At 40.9% G+C, this 20,180-nt stretch overlaps 2 protein-coding genes across 14 annotated transcripts in view; both read right to left on the reverse strand.

The window, feature by feature from the left end:
• sytl2b (synaptotagmin-like 2b) overlaps positions 1 to 5,266 on the reverse strand; it is a 47,036-nt gene extending 41,770 nt beyond the window's left edge. The window contains exon 1 of one of the 2 annotated variants that reach the window (XM_010793909.1): positions 5,156 to 5,266. The gene's annotated coding sequence lies outside the window, so the exon portion shown is untranslated. The remainder of the gene's footprint in view (positions 1 to 5,155) is intronic. The other variant, XM_010793908.1, reaches the window with a different exon arrangement.
• An 801-nt stretch (positions 5,267 to 6,067) lies between these two features.
• The window catches only part of picalmb (phosphatidylinositol binding clathrin assembly protein b), a 29,017-nt gene continuing 14,904 nt past the window's right edge, over positions 6,068 to 20,180 (reverse strand). Inside the window, exons 5-24 of one of the 12 annotated variants that reach the window (XM_010793893.1) lie at positions 16,166 to 16,259; positions 15,892 to 16,003; positions 15,701 to 15,807; positions 15,529 to 15,570; positions 14,988 to 14,999; positions 14,353 to 14,438; positions 13,955 to 14,078; positions 13,731 to 13,864; positions 12,981 to 13,078; positions 12,668 to 12,820; positions 12,262 to 12,345; positions 11,590 to 11,679; positions 11,016 to 11,147; positions 10,448 to 10,564; positions 10,311 to 10,341; positions 9,977 to 10,076; positions 9,785 to 9,844; positions 8,932 to 9,036; positions 8,446 to 8,551; positions 6,068 to 7,460 (exon numbers count right to left, since the gene is read on the reverse strand). In XM_010793893.1, the coding sequence (XP_010792195.1) occupies positions 8,459 to 8,551; positions 8,932 to 9,036; positions 9,785 to 9,844; positions 9,977 to 10,076; positions 10,311 to 10,341; positions 10,448 to 10,564; positions 11,016 to 11,147; positions 11,590 to 11,679; positions 12,262 to 12,345; positions 12,668 to 12,820; positions 12,981 to 13,078; positions 13,731 to 13,864; positions 13,955 to 14,078; positions 14,353 to 14,438; positions 14,988 to 14,999; positions 15,529 to 15,570; positions 15,701 to 15,807; positions 15,892 to 16,003; positions 16,166 to 16,259 (1,774 nt within the window). In that variant the 3' untranslated portion in view covers positions 6,068 to 7,460; positions 8,446 to 8,458. Of the gene's footprint in view, positions 7,461 to 8,445; positions 8,552 to 8,883; positions 9,037 to 9,784; positions 9,845 to 9,976; positions 10,077 to 10,310; positions 10,342 to 10,447; positions 10,565 to 11,015; positions 11,148 to 11,589; positions 11,680 to 12,261; positions 12,346 to 12,667; positions 12,821 to 12,980; positions 13,079 to 13,730; positions 13,865 to 13,954; positions 14,079 to 14,352; positions 14,439 to 14,987; positions 15,000 to 15,528; positions 15,571 to 15,700; positions 15,808 to 15,891; positions 16,004 to 16,165; positions 16,260 to 20,180 lie in introns of all 12 variants that reach the window. The other 11 variants (XM_010793894.1, XM_010793897.1, XM_010793898.1 and 8 more) reach the window with 11 other exon arrangements.

Here is a 20,180-nt window from a genome sequence, read left to right on the forward strand (position 1 = left end):
TAAAAGATGTTGGTATATACACTTACAGCTTGTATCCACATGGAGGCAGAATTTTCATAAAACAGAACACAGGCCACCAACCGTGTTACAGTGTGAAGTCTTGTACCCTATACACAGCTGTATGCAGTTTTCAGTAGTTTAACCTTGCAGTAAGTTAGTGTTGCTGTAGGAATAAGGATAACACTATTGTTAACATTTAAATTTCAAACAAAGTCTCACATGTGAACAAAGGAGATTAATGTTTTGTAATTGTCGACTTCAATCCTTCACAATGCGGAAGGGAAACATGCATGACATAATTTGTTTATTTTCAATGACCCCAAATTATCCATAACAATATGTTAATGTGTTTCAGTTTCAGTAAAGCTGCACCGGACACCATAACACTCTCAATAATTGCAAACAAAAGGCAGACGAATCACAAGCTCCACCTCATGAAATTTTTTTAATATGCCATCTTAATATGCCTTTACATATAACAGTTCGCTCTCTTTAGTTCTGACGGTGTTGAGCTGTGAACCACAAGCCACATTCCTGTAGTCATGAGGCCGAGCTGATCTGAGTCACACGCTGAGACAGGGAGAAACAGAAAGAGAGAAGTCAGAATGAAACTCTGCTAGGGCTCATTTCATTGTGAAAGTACGACACAGTCTGTAAGCAAGACATGGTTACTTTCAAGGGATCTACTACAGAAATGGGCTGAAAAAGGAATACAATCATCACAATGTTGACAATGGAGGTATGTAATTCATCATGGGACTTTCTGGTTTCACTTATACTGGGTTTGGTTTCAAGACCTCACAGTCTTAAAGGTGGGCTTCTCCAATGAAACATGTCGGGCAGCCACAGAAAAAAATCAAGCTTGTTAAATGAACCTTTCACCCTAAAAAGTGACTTCCTTCACCTATTTTCTATACCCTTAAATTCTATGAGAGCATTTGATTGCATGAACGTTCAAAACAATGTGGGGGATTAAGTGTCCGGAGTATGGCATCCCAGCAAATATCAGTGTAACAAAAAAGATCATGGGAATTTCTTGTTTGCAAGAATTGCACTATATAGACACATATACACACTTATTTAGTTCAGCAGTATGCATAACAACACATAACCAAACCAAGATGCAATTTTAAGATAAGGGATTGTCGGTTGTGTTTGTACTGATAAGCTCAAGAAATACAGTAAATGCTATTTCCTCTATCGAGAAGTAACACTTATGCCTGTATTTGAACACAGCCCTCTTCTTGCACATGTATGATAAATAGTGTGCTTTCTTTATCTCCTTCTGAACAGGTGTCGTATAAGCAGGCAATGTTGCATTAACCCATCACTGTACCCTGTATGCAAGGGCTGGTTTGCCTTCGCTAACTGTACGGAGGCTCAGTCACTGGTACATTTTTATATACAAAGCCATGTTGGGGAAACTTCCATCCTACATCTGCTCCCTAATCTCACAGCGAATTTTAAGTAGCTACTGCCTGAGATCGCATGCTGTGTTTTTATTAAATGTGCCAACTGCTAGGACTGTCTTAGGGAAGATGGCATTTAGATGCGCAGCTCCACTGTCTTGGAATAGTCTGCAATTGAAATGGAAACTGAGCAATCTGGTGCCACTAAATGTTTTTAAAGCTCGGTTGGATGCCACTCAATCGGAAGCTGTTGGTACCTGTTCATGTGGATAGTTATGTAAATTGTAAATCCCTGTAACGATGCTGTATGATGTCCTTTTTGTTGTTCTGTTTATGTTTTTATGTTTCATGTGGAACCTACTTGAGCAGGTCTCCCTTGAAAAAGAGATCAATTACATTACATTACATTACATTGCATTTAGCTGACGCTTTTATCCAAAGCCACTTACAGTAAGTACATTCGACCAGGAAGATACAACCTTGAAGAAAACAGAATCATATAAGTACATCAGGTTTCATAGAGCCAAACATTGGTCAATGATCTCAATGGGATACACCTGGATAAATAAAGGTTTGAAATGAAATGAAATGATAAATAGGGCCACAGTCAGTATTGCTTTATTTACATGTATGGAAGTGGACATTTTAGAATAATAGCAGAGAAAGCAGTTATACTGCAGGGGCGAAAGTCATATAAAGTAGAGCATTGAGTGTTTACACCTCAGTGCTAAAATGTGGTGTTGTCACAAGCAGGCAGGGGAGAAGGAGAGCTGGCTATTACTTTAAATAGAACAACTAACTGTCTATGTCAGGAAATGTGCTGTGGAGAGTCATGACCAAACACAGCTCTTATCCTCCATTAACAGGCTGAGCTGCACTGCAATGATAATACATGACATTCTGGACATTTTCTTTAAATGCAGGACAGATATTGGCAACTATAAAGGCTTATAAAGTATAAAATGCATATCTACTTCTTTAAACTGAATATATTGAATGCATAAACAACAGCCTCCTAATCTACTGCCTCTGCCAGCCGTTCACACCATCACCATGTCACTGCAGTAAAGAACACTTGTCCGGAAAGCAGAAGTGATCTGGTTTCCTGCCTTTCTTTAAATAAACTGCAAATGTTTTCAGAGACGAGAGGCTATGGTTCATCAGATCGGGTTTGCTAGAAAGAGACATTGCTACATGACTGTTCTGTTTCTTCAAGAGTGACAGGTTTAACTCTTTTTTGCGGGCAGTCTTGCTGTGTTGACAGATGCGGCCCACCTCCTTGCCGATTTAATCAGCTTCCTCATCAGCCTGTTGTCCCTCTGGCTGTCCTCCAGACCCGCCACACACAGTACTGACATTTATCTAGCAGAATTTTGTTTTCAACTTTATTTTTACTCATATTTTCAGACAAAAAGAGTGGGAAAGCATTATATTACAGCATTATATTAGTTACAGAAAAGTCAAATGGAGACTTATTTTTTTTGGTACATAGTAACGAATATTCTAAAACTAGTGGAGACTTAAGACCTTCAGTGCTAATTCAATTGATTGTTGTAATGGGCGGCCCCAATATTTATTTGTTCTATTAATGCTTTCTCCTTACGTTGTGTTAATTTATAAAAAATGCTTCGAAAAAAAAGGTCAGATGTTTCTTCTTTTATCCTTTCTGAATTTAAGTGATATAACTATTGATATTGTAAAACCCAATTAGAATGTTTGTAATCTGCAATAACATTTCTAAAGTTAAATAAATCAACACATTTCACAAAAGGATGTTTGACGGTGCTATAGCTTTTTTTTAACTTCTCTAAATGTATCCAAATGTCCTACAATTTAAACTCTGAACACCTCCTCTATTTTTAGAAGTCGACAACACCTGTCTTTTGTGCACGAATGTTAAAAGACCGTGGTGTGTCACAGAACAAAACAAAAAAGGACAACAAAGCTGTAAAGAGTCTCTAATGGTCGCCCCAAAAGAGCTGTTAGACTTCTAATTTGAGTACGTACTCACTTATTTACCCGCTCGATGTCAGCATACGAAATAAAAAAAATAAATCTAAGCAACCTCAAATAGGAGTAATAAAAAAATCCTCTACGTCGACTATCCTTTACTACCAATTCTTTTCACCTGTTGGCGAAAGACGGGGAAGGATGGGTCTCTCTCTTATCAAACCAGGGTTTACAACACACACATAAAATGTTGGAATGATAGAATTGCTCATCTCTCTCTTTGTGTCTCTCCTGAATCGAACTGGAATTTCTTCTATACTTACCGGTGACTCACCTCGTGGCGAACTACGAGACCTCGTCTAGAGCGATTGTGTACCTGTATCCCGCGGAGCGTGCCGACCGCAAACAGGACGGACTCGGAGGCAGCAGGACTATCTTCACCATCTCGATTCTATGTACGATAAAGGTTACTAATATGTGACCCATTAAATAATTAAGGTGATGTATAAAGGTAATACAATAACTAACACCTGGTCATCGACGGGGGGGTGTCACCGACGTTATGTATACTGTAACTAAGGCGTTATATATAAACTCTTTTTTTTCTTACTCAACACCATACCCCTGGTGAATTGGTTTTTTGTAATGGCGACACGAGACGAGGTCCAGGCCGGTCTACCCATATAGTAACACACCGACAGCATCGACCAACTCTGGACTAGACAGAAAAAGGGAAAGGACACAACCACCGGACACCGGAACACCGAACCGGCACACTCGACTCTGGGGGGGTCACCGATACGGCCCGACAGGTCTGACCACCTCGTGTGACTGTCCCTTCGACGAGGTTAATTCCAAAAAGTTTACTTATTACAAGTCTGTTTGTTCCTGGTCGACGTATTATATTAAATGGTTATAAAAATACCTACCTTAGCGTAGANAATTGTTTGTTTTTCTCTAAATCTCTCTAAAAAGGTAAAATGTCACTTGTTTTGCATCAATCTTGATACAGGGTACTTATTATATTTTATAGTTTGAATTCCTAAAGCTTTTAGTCTACTATCTCATCATTCAAGGGTGGTTTTCACTATAAGTAATGTTTATTACTATTATATGTTATGTTCAATCTGAATTTACTTTAAAATAAAAAAAATCGATATTGATTCTGACTGTTCTACATCCAACTCACAGGTTTATCATTGCTTTGAGAAAAAAGATTATTAAGTTACCCCTTTTAGAAGTGAAGATATAGTAAATTGTTCTGGGAATGTCATTTTCGAGCCTGAGGCCTGAAAAACAGGCTCGGGGCTTAACTGGTTAAGTGTATTTTGTGAGCTCCTTTTGCATGTTTATTTAGGAAACTGGCTGTTTACACATCAGGTAAGAAGTCAAATGCCCAAAGTATCGACTTTGTGAGCATTTATACTTACTATACATTTATACTAAAACAACACATTTTTCATCACATAAGACCAAAAGAAAGTAAAATGATACATGTCTTTGTGCAGCTGCAGATTCTGAGATAAAAGTGAATAAGCTGTAGGACACTGCCGTTGTTTTTCTCTCGGTTAGGCAAACTTAATTTAAATTGATGCATTATGTTAACTTTGGCTTTGACTGTTTAAAATAAAAGTAGTTTGACTTGTTTTACAAAGGTTCTAGCAATGGATATTTTCAGAAATAGTTAAATCATGCTACTGATTGCATCCTTTTGTTATCCAATTTTAGCAAACACCTATGTATGAATAAGTAATGATGCAAGTTGACCTTTACTGATGTCAGAGTGTGTCTCCTACCTTACAGGACGCATGCAGGCTGATTACAAACGGCTACTGTAAATCCCATCCTGACATGTCTGTCGGTTAACAAAAGCAAACAGGTGAAGAAGGTGTAGCGGTGTTTGACTCCTCCACTGCTGCTGGATGTGCTGCTGCTGTGAGCTGAGGAGAGAGGGTGGAGTGTGAGTGTGTGTGTGTGTGTGTGTGTGTGTGTAGATAGGGAGGACCTGTCATGTGCAGCAAGTACAAGCAGCCAGCAGAAAAACAAAACTCTTTTTTTCCTCTGAGGTATCTTTTGTGCTGTAATGGCAGGTGAGGTCCAGCAGGTGTCCTCAGTTGATATCATCATTATGTTTGACAAAAGGGTGTGGACGGACATCCTGAGGTATTTAAAAACGCAATCACGTATTTAAAAACGCAATCACATGTTCACAATACAAATATGTTTGAAGGCCCGTGTTGGGAGTACACACGCTGCAGACATTATTCCAACTGTAACCTGATGTAACTCCATGACTTTTAGGAACACCTTTATGTTAAAACTACTGGTTAGTTGCTGATCAGTCCAGAAAGAAGAGATAAACAAAAACATCTGGAAACCAGACCTTGACAGAAGCTGGGAAGTCTCTGAGGCTTTATAACTGCGGAAGATGAATAAAATATGAGTTATGCTGCTGGCTGATTGTGTAATTTGGTTTAAAACACGATAACTTTATCAAAAATGTTTGGCTTATGACCTCAAAATGGTGTGATAAGGGATGGGATTTGATCAACAATAACCATATTACTTATTTGATTAATAAAGAAAAGAATCATCAGCTGCAGGTTAACAACACAGTAAAAACTGGCTGCTGTATGCCAGTGACTCACATTTCTGTATGACAGATTTCACATTTACATAAAATAAAATAAACATATTCGGCACAACAGTTTGTGGAAGCTGCTCTTTATTTGTAAAAGAAAGAAAAGACTTCAGTCATTGTCTGCTACACGTTCTAATTACATAAAGAAAATATCTGCGGAGACAAACGCAGAGAATATCCTGAATCAAACTTAGGTAGAGTCAAATTTGATTGAATTGCTTTCATATTTCATACATCTTTCACTTTTGAACTCAAAGAACAGTCAGTTTTTATATACACACAGAGCGCCGATCAACAGTGCTCCTCCGCTCCACCCTGGTCCTCTGGATCTTTTATACAATTAATTTACATCAAATCTGTGACCCTTTTTCCCCGTTAGCGTAGCGATGGCTAACCAACAAGCAGACACACTCCATCCTGTCACCCCGCCCCCACCCACTTCCACTGAGGAACGATAGTGTGGAAAGATGTGTGCAACATGAAGACAACTCGTTCACATTCAGAGTAAAGGCAGCCTTGAATACGGTCAGTGAGTTAATGGCATGCCAAGCTTAAAGCAAATGGAGCCCAGTGTGACGTTCAGATTTGTGGATTACGTGTTTTTCAACTAGACAGGAAACAATCCATTGCAAAAAACCCTAGGCACAGAATCGAATATATGCTGCTGACTGACTCATACTCTAACCCCTGCACTTTGAGTACAATGGAGATTGTGAAATCTTTCATCTAGTAAAAAGGTTTCTTAACACAAAACTCATAGAATATTTAGTGCTCTATCATTCCGCTTAATAGGTGTAATTTATATAATAGTTTTTTTTTAACTCTACCTCTCAATGATAGTCTGAGATCCTTGTTTAATGCTGAAGCACTCCCACAGCTGTTCAATGATAGATTTTACATTATTTTTTCCCCCCATTCTTAAACCAATAATCATAAATAAATACAAACAACACACGAGGAATGTCTACTGTAAACACGGTAAAAAAGACAAAAACTAAAACAGGTGTAAACGCCATTAGCATCACTACTTAGTGACAGTTAAATAACTGTAGAGAGTGGATGGCTGATGATCGGACCCCCTCCGCGCTGAACATCAAGCCTTTACATCCAACCACAGTATTTCCAAATACATAACATCAAAGTTTCTCAGCACCCATATCTATCTTTACAGAATACACTGTAAAATGGATAAGGAATCCTCTTTAAGGGGGTTTAGACAGCAGCATCACTCCACGTCTCGGACAAGTTACAGAATAATGGGTGTGAGCTACCGCCAAACGTCACTGGGACATGGTTACCATGGTTTCTGACAGTCGTTGCACCATTGTGTTCTTGACATGTCTGTATTTGGGGAGTGTGTGAATGTTTCGCTGTAGAGTTAGACTGCAACGAGGACAAAGCTTTGCTGCTAAGTGCTTCATCTTCCGAGAGACACTTTTTCTTCATTACATGAACTGCATCTGCAAGAAAGGTAACACACATTCTTAGTAAATTGCTTAAATGAGAATAGAAATAATCAATAAAGGTAATTGACTGTTTGCAAAACCCTTCCCCAGAACAGCAATAGCTTATATGTATAATAAAATAGCAGGTGTGGTAAACTCTGGATTTGTGTTGAGGTGCTGTTTATCTGGCTGTTCCTTGGCAGGTCTGGTTCTCCTTGGCTTCTTAAAACCAAAGATATGAGAACATGTGTCGCTCTCTGAGAGAATTAAAGAGCAGGAACATTTAGAATCAGTGCATCATCTAATTGGCTCTTCTGACAGGCCTATATACCACCATCAAACAACCTTATCAAAAAATATAAGAAAATTATTATTATTATAAACACTTTTTAAACCAAAGACTTCTGTGAGCGTAAGCCCATGGCCTTTAACATGATATCATGCAGACATTATTGTGCTAATTTAAGAAAATGTTTTCCCTTGTTTTAAAAAGGAGTCAGCTGAAAATATTAAAAGTCAGCCAGAGAGACCACATTTTAAACCAACCCATAGAGCTAATGTCAACTTAATTACCACTATTGAAGAAATAGCGGCTCAACATTAATCTACAACAATTTTCTCTTGACGACATTTGTGTTTCATGGTTTTTAAAATATAATTTTTGTAGACAACACTGCCTAATGATAACTTGCAGGACAGAGCAAAGCAAACAGTCAACTGGTTAAACTCAGCAGTGGCTGCAAGCTTCAGTTGACACAGGTTGGAGCAATACGTGATGACAGTGCAGGGGCAAAGGGTTAGAATGAGTCTAGCTATGTTAAAGACACATTACATCCATTAAAAAACAGCAAGCAACAAGGGTCAAAATAAAACAGAAAAAAGAAAAGTAAACATGTAGCTAATCGGATGAGGGGGACATCAAGTATGTTGAAAGAAAGGGGAGTTAGCAGTGAGCGTGCAACACATGCAGGAGCAACCGCTAGCAAAGAGCATGCTGTACCTAAAGAGACGCTCTACAAGAAATCCTTGAGAGAGAGGTGTGCAAACGGGTCCTGTCCAGGGGCTCGGAGGGGGCTCTGGCTGGAAGGACTAGAGGCTGCGGAGGGCTATTTCGGGACCAAATACAGGAAGTAGGAGGACCAGAGGAGAAGTCAGAGTCAGTACAGAGACTGAAGCAGGGATGAGATTAGTTTGGAGAGGCTGTCACGTATGAAAAAAGGGTTAATAAAAAGGAGTACTTTTTGGGGGGGGTCAAGACTGAGATGATTCACAGTTTTGCTCATCATAAGAGTGATGGGTCCATTGTTAAAACTGTCATCATCTTCAGCGGTACTCACACCGACAACAAGGCTTACACGGTGACTAATTACGATACGCGTCACGGCACAATGGATACACCTATTTACTCAACCTGATAACTGCGCAAACAGATACTGACTTCATTGTGCATCAGCTCGGGGGCGTGGTCAGACTGCTGATCACCCACCTGAGCGCTGGACACAGAGCCGAAGGGGTTGGGAGGCCTCATCACCGGCTGGGAGTACATCATGGTGGGGGGGTTCATCATCCCCATAGAGCCCATCTGTTGAGGCTGCGCAGAGATGAGAGGTGTCATGTCAGTGGGGGTGCATTGGCTTAAAAAAAAAAAAATGAAGACACTATGTGTAGAGTTTATAACTTTAAAGGTAGAACACTTTTTGGTGTATTATTTGGTCTGTAGTCTGTCATACAATAGTGACAATTTATTCAAGACCAAGAATATATATTTAAAGGATGTGTTATATTAATAATGACTAAGATAACACAAGCACATTTGATGAGTAAACTTCCTTGTTATAAAATACAGATTAATTTAAGCTTCATCTTTGAATTCATAATGTTTCATAAAACCTCTAGAGGGCGCTAAACCCAAACATTTCAAACTCTACACATAATGGATTCTCATTCAACAAAACGTACGTATACAGTGTTACTGTATAATATTTGAAACTGTTAATCATTATGAAGAATAATCATATCATGCAACGAACAGTGCTGTCTGTGTGCATTCCATACATTACCCCTCAAAAGTGAAATAAATTAAAAAAGACAACCCTGTGTCAGTGAAAGTGGAATAATAATAAACTGAATGTGCTTTAAATAAAATTTGATTTTCGTTACAACAACTTTCAAAACAGAAAAGTCTCTTGATCCAGTTAAACTCAATCAATTTCAATTCATTCTCGAAACATAAAAGGAACAGGTAAATTCATCTGATTCAGCAGCATTTCGGATATTATATTATATAAGAGTTCCTAAAAGCTACTAGATCTACACTGTACATTTCCCAGAATACTGACCATGCCGTATCCCATCATGCCTGTGGGTGTGGTGGCAGGGAAGGCCATGACTGACGATGGCTGAGGTAAAAACAAACAGGGTAGTGAGAACACAAACTAGCAGCATAACAATACATCATCCACCATTATTGGGCAATAAACTGACAGAGCAGCAGAAATGAGGAGCACTACAATTAGAAATCTGTGCGTCACCATGGAAACGGGGTTCCAGGTCGTGGACGGCGCCGCTTTGAGCTGCCAGCCGGTGCCGCCGGTCATCCTCTTCTCCCCCGGCTGAACCCAGTGCATGTCGCTGCAGATTAAGACGACAGTGGATGTTAGCAACAGTTTGTATCTGCCCTAAAAGCACAACGCTGCTGCTGTGTGTGATGCAGAGTGTGTGTGATGCAGAGTGTGTGTGATGCAGAGTGTGTGTGATGCAGAGTGTGTGTGATGCAGAGTGTGTGATGGAGAGTGTGTGATGGAGAGTGTGTGATGGAGAGTGTGTGTGTCTGTTAAAGCCACAGAGCGCTCATCCATTTATTACTTTTTCATCGTGCCGTTTCCAATCCCGAGGTCTGAGAAAAGAAAAAAAGACAGTTCAATGGGAAGGTCTTAGACGTCAATGCCTTAATGAGCATGCACTTTAATTAGAGGAGCTGGAAGCCACAGCATCACACTCACTGCCCACAAGGTTAGCCAGGGAGGAGTCAAGGTCATCTGACACCAGCTTGTCCGGCAGCAGACCGCACGCCTGGCCGGAGCCGGCATGGGTCGGTTTCAGGATGCCGCCAGAAATATCTGACAAGACACAGAGACAATAAACCCATGTATACTTGTTGGGTTACACATATATATCTTCAAAGTGTTTTGTCAGCAGTAGTTTAACTATTAAAAAGGATAGAGATAAGTCCAGGACTATATCACTCTATTCTTGTATTATGTTGTACTTATCAAGATCAGTGATGAGTCTGAGTAAATTGTTCTCATTTTACTTTTTCAAGAATATATTAAAAAAGAAAAACATGAAAAATGCAGAGAATGTTTTGGACCTTTTAGAGTTTTTTCTTTAAAAAAATAATCTTTAAATGCTAAGGACAGAAAAGGCAGACTGCTACATAAACTAAAAGGAGCTTTAGTGTTTTGGGAAAGTAGTATAACTTTCACCTTAGTACCTAGCGATTTTAATTTGAGATTCATGTTTACTTGACTTAAAACCATCATATTGCAGTTATTGAATGTAAATCCTCACCATCACAATCGAGGCTGTTGTTGCCTGCGGCTTTGGCTCCAAAGACGGACTCAAAGTCCACCTGGAGTCCTCCAGCCGACTGCTGAGCAGCGGCCTGCGGCGTCGAGTATCCTTCACAAGAGATGGAGACAGCTGCAGTTACAGAGATAAAAAAAAGTGAAAACTGAACATTTGGACTTTGTTTTCTGCACTGGCCCGTGTAGAACAGTGTCCATAGATGCAACGGTAGAAACTGGTTTACCCTCAGGAGTTTGTAATACTTGATTTTGCATGATTTTTTTTATTTCACTCAGGCCGTTACTTAATAGCACCTTGAAATCTGTAAAAGTTAAATCCTTGTCCTCAAAAAACATTAAAGCTTCCATTTAAAAAAATATATATATATTGTTTTGACTCAAATGTTGTCTGAATGGAAGTTCCAAATGTAAGATGAAGTTTGAATGTAGTGTGGTTATTTTAAACCATTTCTAAACCATTTTTACAGAACAATTGAACAGAGAGCTGAGTGCTACCACTTTCTCCACAGAATAGCAAAATAAATCTGTGGCCGAGTGCGCCGCAGAGCCTTCAGTACCTCTGAATAGACCTGCTACAGAGGGCTCAGTGGGGAAGGGAGCCTGGTGTGGGAGGTGCTGAGCAATGGACACTGGACCACAGAAGGAGTCTGACACGCCACAGGAAGCAGGACGAGAGAGACAAAGAAGAAAGAGAGGAGAAGAAAAAGAGCAAAAGGAAAAAGCATTTCAAGACCAGGCCAAAGAGACAGGTGGGAAATGACAGCAGTACAGGCAGAAAGAAGACAGATAACATGATTGTAGTTGTTCAGTTCTGAGTGTTTTAAGTACAGCTTAAGATTAATAGAAGGATAAAATAGTGTAGAAAAGTATTGTAGCTACCAAAAGGGGGGGATTAAAGGAATAGTCTGACATTTTGGGAAACTTCCTGCTGAGAGTTGGATAAATAGAGCAGTGAAAAACAATCAAATACAAAATAAAAACCTCTCCTTTTGGTTTCAGAGCAGAAATAAAGGTGTGGAGTAGCAGACGAACACACATATACGAAGGTTATCAATCTTCTCCAGGCTAGAGGACAAATCATTGTATTTCCCAAAATGTCAAACTTTTTCTAGTCTATGACCACATTTCTACTGTTTATATCTAAATAGGAGCCCTGAGGGGAGTGCATGGGACCCTATGTTTGCCAGGGCTCAGGAAACATAGGCTGGGATGGAGAGCCATCATAGTACCTGAGATTGAGTGTTCTATCCGAACTGTGCGTTTGTAATTGGTTGAAACGGATGAGTTTGTGTCAATAAAGGGATTGTAACGATCTGGAGAATCGGTAAAAGAAGAACAGGTTTTAACTTAAAAGCTCTAAGGCATGATTGTATAACAATGCAACACCAAACTTAAATTTGAATAGAGGATGGAAGGTAAAGCGAAATGGGTGTAGGGCCTCTAAACATAGCTGGAGCTTGGTATGAACTGCAATGAGGATTGCTTTGAAGACAGATAAAAGAAGATCAATTAAGAGACAGAAAATCAACAGTCAGCACAGTAAGCATGCAGGCTAGTCATGCTTTTTAAGTGGCAACAGAGAAGTGAACAAGAGCGACAAGAAGACCTTTGAGGAGAAACAAAATGAGTCATTACCACCAAACATTTCATGACCAGATGTCCTAGAGGGAAAGCTAACACCGTCTGAAGACACGACAGGCAAGTGAGTGGCTTCGACAACGATTTTTGAGAGGAAAGGGTTAAGGTTTGGCATGGATTCATCTCCAGCTTCTGCAGAGGTGAAAGGATCTAGGCAGGCAGAGGAAAGAGAGACAGAGAAAAAAGACAGACAAAAAGAGTGGAGAGGAAGAGGGGGGAATCAGAGTCAGACAACAAGAGAAGGACAGCATGCAGAAAAGACCCAGAATGTTGAAACAGATGTTGGAGGTGCTGAGAGGCCGCTGTGTACCTGCCCACGCTGTAGCCACTGGAAGCCCTGAGGAGCCCGACTGCATGGAGGCCTGGAAGGCCTGCAGGTCAAAGAGGTCGCTCTCCATCTTCACTGCACTGCAGAGGGGAAAGAAAACCAATGTTTAACAACGTTAAAAAGAGACCCCCTTTCTCATGTGAAAAAACAACTAAAAAGGTAGCCAAAATAAAAATGTTAAAGTCCTGATTCAAAGGTTGGAGTCAAACATACCCTTTTCGTCGTAAAATACACTTCTCTATATTTATAGATGCGAACACGGTGTATGTTGTGTTTTTTTTCTGCCTATTTGTTTAAGATGTTACTCTTTATTTCATAACTGTTGTGTTCCACATGCACTGCCATGAAGATTGATTATTTTTTACATTTTGTTTGGACAAGATAGGGTTTTGTTATTGGACGGAAAATATTGGTAGTTTTTGGGAAAATGGCATGAACTAAAAGTGTTAGTTCAGTGAAAGAGAGAACATTGAATTCTGAAGGTGTAGTTTGTATTTTTTACATAAATGACATAGGTGTTGTTATTTGTTTATTTATTAGACTAAAAAAAAGGTTTAAGGTTTTTAAATGACCTCCCATGAAGAGTATGAACAGACAATACACATCTATATAGAGACCTTTTCTAAGTTATCTAAAGTGGATGAATGTTTAAGGGACTAGATAATTGCAGCATTGATATAAAATAGTGGGAAAAGAACATAACTAAAATATATCCTGTCGATGTATGCGTACCCGTTGGAGCAGCTGGGCGTGGAGAAGAGGTCGATGGCTGGTGCTGTGCTGATGGTGCCCCCGGTGGTGGAGACGGGCGATGTGTCGGTGGTGGCGAAGGAGGGCCTCTTGGAGAGCTCTTTGAGCCTCTGTTCCTGAGTGAAGAGAAACTTTCATTCAAACATACAGGCAACAACTGGGAATATTAAAGTGCAAAGGTGTTGTTTTTAAAACAGAAAGTCCACCTTCAGAGCTTTGAGTCGAGCCTGTTCCTCTTCCAGAGCCGCCTGCTTCTCCCGCTCGTCCACTTTAGTGAAAGACATGCCTGTGCTGGCCAGCGATGACACTGCATTTGACAGAGTGCTGGCCCTGGAGGAAAGAGACACAAATGTACTCTGCATTAAATTGGTTTATTCTTTTTTCTATTATACATTTGTATCTGTGCACTTTTCTCAAATTGCTTTACTTTTGACATACCGTCATATTTTCAGCTCGTGCGAATGCTTGCTATACAAATCGTAGTCAAAATAAAAGTTGACTAAAAGACTGACTTGATTCAGCACAATCTAATCAAACGTTATATCTCTGAGCAATATAAATTGGAAGACAGATTTGAGGAAGAGGAGAGAGGAGTTTAATGTACCTGCTGGCAGCCGTGGAGTCTTTGACCTTCTTGCCCTCTAAAGAGGCCAAGTGCTGCTCCAGAGCTTCCAGAAGGCTACTGGGAGCCTGCCGTGACAGAAAACACACAATCAGCAACTTCCTAAGACGTAGGAGATGTAGTCTACGTGGACATCCAGACCATAAAGGACAGTGGTGGGCAACCACGATGGAGCAAAAACATCCCACACCATGAATTACACCAAACAGCCAATTTATGCCTTTGATTAGGAGGTTGAATTTGGGCCAGAAAAACTAGCTTTGGGCTAACAGTTACCCACCACTGATGAATGACTGCATTCCAGCCAAAAAGCTACTTTGGATGAGAGTCACATCTACGTGGGATGACGTACTGCAGCACGACTCTTCAACAGCCGGGGCGTTGTTGAATCGGCCGTGTCTAAGTACAACGGGGCAGCCACTCTACAGGAGATGAGCTACACTGGTTTACACCTCAATAACGTGACCAAAGTGAACAGAAATTTACCACAGCGAGGGTTTTTTCCTTCAACTTTGTTTCACCACGATGTAGGAGACAGAGTCAGAGCAGAGGCATGCAGAAAGACAACACTGAAGCAAGTCACGGACATAGAAGAAGAGTGAAATGATAGTACTTACACAAACTGTGAACTAAAGTGGAAAGATAAGGGGGAGAATACAGAATATAAAGGTGGTGACAGTCAGAGGGGGGATGCATTTTGGCTGCAGTTCTCCGGGGTAACATGTTTCTGTTAAATTGGTTCCCCATAGCACAACAGTATGTGCACTTCATCTAACTGTCACTGTGCAGATTTACTGAGTGGACTGCAATTACTTTAAAACACTTATTGGAACAACACCTTTATTTACTGTAGAAAGAAGGAGAAGAAGAAGGATAGGGCAAGAAGAAAAGGAGAAGAAGAAGAAGAAGAAGGACAAGAAACAGGAGAAGAAGAGCACCTCCTTTGGCAAACATGCGCTTGAGAAGGAAATCATGCAAAGTGTCTTATTTTAATAACTTTCTGTGTCTTGTGCACTAAAGTCTCGTTCAATCAAAACAACGCCGGTGATAATAACAGAGCAGTTAGAGCTCAAAATAAGAGGAAGAGAGCAAGGAAAGACTTCCTATTAAGAGCGAAAAAGCTATCTTCTCAGATTTTTCTCAAGGCTCGGTGCTTACCTGTGAAAGGTCTGGGATATCTCCTCGATCAATGCCCACCTGCTGTTGGACGAGAAAAAGAATTACAATCACGTCCCTGCAGCATTAAGGCATTTCACTGAACAAAAAACATCTTAAATAAGAGCAGAAAGGCGTTTCTGTAAAAAAAAAAAAAACATTAAGTTCTTGTTACCTCTGCTACTTTGAGGAACTCTGATATCCGGGTCATTCGGGTGAGAAACTTCTTGTAAATGTCCAAACCTTCTTTACATTGAGTCTTCTTCATATCAAAGTATTTCTCTATTTAGTGAAAAGAATAATTTTGGATGAGCAACCACAAAGAATTGGGCAGAAAATGAAGAGAAAAGGTGAAAGTGGTCTTACCGAGCAGGTTGATGATGCCTTCATTGTAAGCAGCGAAGAGCCTGATGGAGTCTTTGAAGAGCAGCATGAAGGCTGCATTGATGACTCCATTAGTCAGCTCGTTGGCATTGACCTGAGGGAAAGCAGTGGTTTATCTTAGAGCTCCCCCACAGCGATGTGTTGACGTGGATAAACAAACGACAGTAATGCATCTGCCTCAGTTTGCAGCAGCCTCTTCCAGCTGCTTTTTACTACACGAGCTGCAGCGCTGCGGGGGGCTTCACCTCAAACTCACATTGAAATCGAGGAGGGCATCCATCTGGTTCTGAATAATTGGGATGGTCTTCAGCAGCTTCTCTGTGTTCATGGTCCTCATTACGCCGTCCACTCTGTGCGGACAAAGCAAGAGTCGGATCAGGAGAGGGAAGAGAGGGGGAAGGTGGGGGAGGAGGGGAGAGACAGAGAGAGAGAGATGAGCAAACAGCTCCTAAAAAAACAGACTGAATGTATGTCGCTGCGTACCCGTCACGACGAACCGGTACTGGACTTGTAAAAAGGTATTCGGTTCAAGCCCGGTTAAAACCGTAACGTCGCGAACCGGTAACTTACGTAATATTGCTCCTTTTTGTTTCTAAACCATCTAAAAACCTTCCATACTATGATCGAGAAATGTTTGTGCTGAGAAAAGACGAAAAAAATTGTTTTGGCTTCTGATATGGCGCCATTACTGATGACTCACGAAGTCCTCGCAAAGTATCGCAACTGGCTGGCGAAGATTCTCATGTTGTGACGAGTCAAAGAACTATTAGACATAGTATGACACTGACAGCGCGTATGCGCGTTAACTATTGTGAAGTCAAAGGCCGACCTGTCTGTAGTGAAACAACTTTCCTCGTTCAGTATTGACTATACGGTGATGATAAGTGACATGTCATAACCTGCAAAGACACACTCAGAAGGAAAAATGTACCTTTAAGAAACAGAGCATGTTGTTCAGAACACTTAGAACTACATGAACGACTTGTACTCTTGCATATCCGAAGTCTTGGTATGTACAGTCACTATGTATGTACGTTGTGTTGTGTAGTTAGTAACACATGTACAGTTCTAAAAAGACATGGGTGTAGACACAAGTTGGAAGGGGGCGAGCACAATAAACCTGACGAGTTTGAATTTGATTGACTTACTGTGTTTATTTTCAATTGATAATTAGCCCACAACATAAAGTTCACTTTAGTTACTCAACACAACTTGCGACACAATCCCGGACCTTATCAAGCCTCCGGAACCTGAAGCCTGAACCTCTGAGACGTTGATCCGGACTTGACACCCGAATGTGAGTTCCGGTACACACGCACTAGACTGAGATGTATTTCATTTGTTATGACAGATGTCATGGCTTAAAGCCCAAAAGATATCTCAGTTGTACACAGCATACTATAAGTAATAATACATACAAAAACTGTTTTGAAGATATCTGGAATATGTGTAAATTTGGTTTATTTCTGAATGTTTCTAGCCTACATAAAATACTTCAGATGTTTAGCAATAAAGATTATGATAGTTTGTCTGCAGACTCAAATACCGATTCCCTTCCTTTTCAGATATATCAAAAGTAAATAATTTTTGACAGTTTAATATTGTGCCGCAGAAGACAGAAAATAAATATAAAAAATAAAAAGGTCTTACCCGCGTTTAACTTTTGTGAAGTCCAAAGGCCGACCTGTCCTGTATGAAACAGCTTTCTCGTTCAGATACTCGACTATACCGTCCTGATAAATGTGGGACATGTCATAACTGCAATGAAACACAGAAGGAAAATGTACTTTAAGAAACAAGCATCATTTCAGAATAAACTTAAGAACTACGAGTGCAACAACAGCCAGAAATGCAAATTGTTACCTTGAGCCCACTTTTGTCCAGAAAGTTACTGAGGTTGAATAATGTATTCCCTTGAGGCCAAGTACTGGACAAACCGCTGTGAGAAGGGTGAGACAGGTTAACAAAAGCAACACCACACTCCTAATAGGTGACACCACACCACATTAACCGGTGAAATGCGGTGGGCCTGTGCATCTCTGAGGAAGCGTCACCGCTCGTTGCCTAGACCATGAGGTGCTGTGGTGTGATGGAGGAGACTTAACACCAGCTGGGTGGCTGGTGTTTAAGTCCTCTCATCACCACACAGCACCTCATGGTCTATGGCAACCGAGGTGACCTCCTCAGAATGCACAGGCAGACCATTTCACCGTTAATCTGTTACCCCTATTAGAGTGTGGTGTTGTTCTTTGTTGGAACCCTGTCTCCCTTCCCGTACAGCGGCTTTGTCCAGTACTTGGCCTCAAGGAATACATTATTCACCTCAGTAACTTCTCTGGACAAAAGTGGGCTACAAGGTTAACAATTTGATTCTGGCTGTTGTTGATCGTAGTCTAAGGTATTCACTGAAATGATGCTCTGTTTCTTAAAAGTACATTTTCCTTTGTGGTTTCCATTGCCCCAGTTATGACCCATGTCCACATTTATGCAGGAGGTATAGTCGATTATCTGAAACGAGCACAAAGCTGTGTTCATAACACACACAGACAGGGTCGCCTTTGATTCACAAAAGTTAAACGCGGGTAGCGAACCTTTTTATTTTTTATATTCTATTTTCTATTGCTTAACAATATTAAAGCCTGTCAAAAATATTTACTTTGTAATATACTCTGCAAGAAGAATGGTCCATTTAGTCTGCAACAAGCTTCATAATCTTTATGTGCTAAACATCTGAAGTATTTATGTAGTCTAAAACATTCAGAAATAACCAATTACAATATTCCAGTATCTTCAAAACAGTTTTTTGTATTATTAATTACTGTATAAGTATGTCATTTGTATCACTGAATATCTTTTGGGTTTAAGCATGACATCTGTCCATAACCAATGAAAATACATTCAGTCTAGTGCGTGTACCTGGACTGCACCATTCGGTTCAAGTCCGGACTCCAAGTCCCAGAGGTTCAGGTTCAGTCCGGAACTCTATAAAGTCCGGACTTGTGTCAAGTTGTGTAGTAACTAAAGGAACTTATTGTGAGCTAAATTACTCATTGAAAATAAACACATCATCAACTCAAAATTCCAAACTGCGTCAGGTTTAATTGTGCCTTCCAGAGCTCTGTGTCTACACCCATGTCTCTTTCTAGAACTCACATCCTGTTACTAACTACACCAACCACAAACTACATACCAATAGTGATGTACATACAAGATCGACCTAGTGCAAGCAGTAAAGGTCTATGTGTCTTCTTGTTAAGAACAACAGCCATATTGACATTGGTCTGGGCTGAAGTCGTTGCTCTTCTCGGCAGACACTATCATCACATCACATACAGAGAGAGTTAGCTTAGCTAAGCACTACAACCAAATATGGCAACCGAGCATCCCACAGCTGTCAGTGTCCACTGATGGTCTAAGCCAGCTCCCTTGACGTCACACAGATCCTTCGCGAGCAGTTGCGATATTTTTGCGAGATTCGTGGAGTTCAAACAAACATATGGCGCAATATCAGAAGGCCAAAACAATGTTTTTCGTCTTTTGCTCAGGCAACAAATTTCTCGATCTATGGAAGGTTTTTAGATGGTTTAGAACAAAAAAGGGAAATATACGTAAGTACGCGTTCCCGACGTTCCGGTTTTAACCCCGGCTTCGAACCGAAACTTTTTTACCAAGTCCAGTACGCGGTTCGGCCGTACCGCGTAGCGCGCAGCACGTCAGTTCAGTCTGTTTTTTAGGAGGCTGTTTGCTCATCTCCTCTCTCCTCTGTCTCCCCCCACCTTTCTCTTCCCTCCTCCGTGATCCGCACTCTTGCTGGTTGTCCGCACAGAGTTGACGGCCGTATGACGGACCATGAGCACAGAGAAGCCCTGCTCGAAAGCACCCATCCCCAATTATTCAGAACGCCAGCATGGATGCCGCTCCTCGATTTCAATTGTGACGTTTGAGTGCACAGGCCCCCACGCAGCGCTGCAGCTCGTGCGTAGTGAAAATAAGCAGGCTGGAAGAGGCCTGCCGTGGGCAAACTGACGGCAGATGCATTACTCGCTCCCCGTTTGTTTATCCCACGTCAACAGCCCATCGCTGTGGGGGCGACGCTCTAAGATAACAACCATGGCTTTTCACGGTCAATGCCAACGAGCCTGACGTAATCCGCGGCAGTCAGTCAATGCAGCCCCTCAATGCTGCCTCCTTCAAAGACTCCCATCAGGCTATCGCGGCTTACACAATCCGAAGCAACATCAACCTGCTCGATACCACACAACCTTCACCTT

Source organism: Notothenia coriiceps, unplaced genomic scaffold, assembly GCF_000735185.1.
Source record: "Notothenia coriiceps isolate Sejong01 unplaced genomic scaffold, NC01 NC01_scaffold00037244, whole genome shotgun sequence".
Lineage (NCBI taxonomy): Eukaryota > Metazoa > Chordata > Actinopteri > Perciformes > Nototheniidae > Notothenia > Notothenia coriiceps.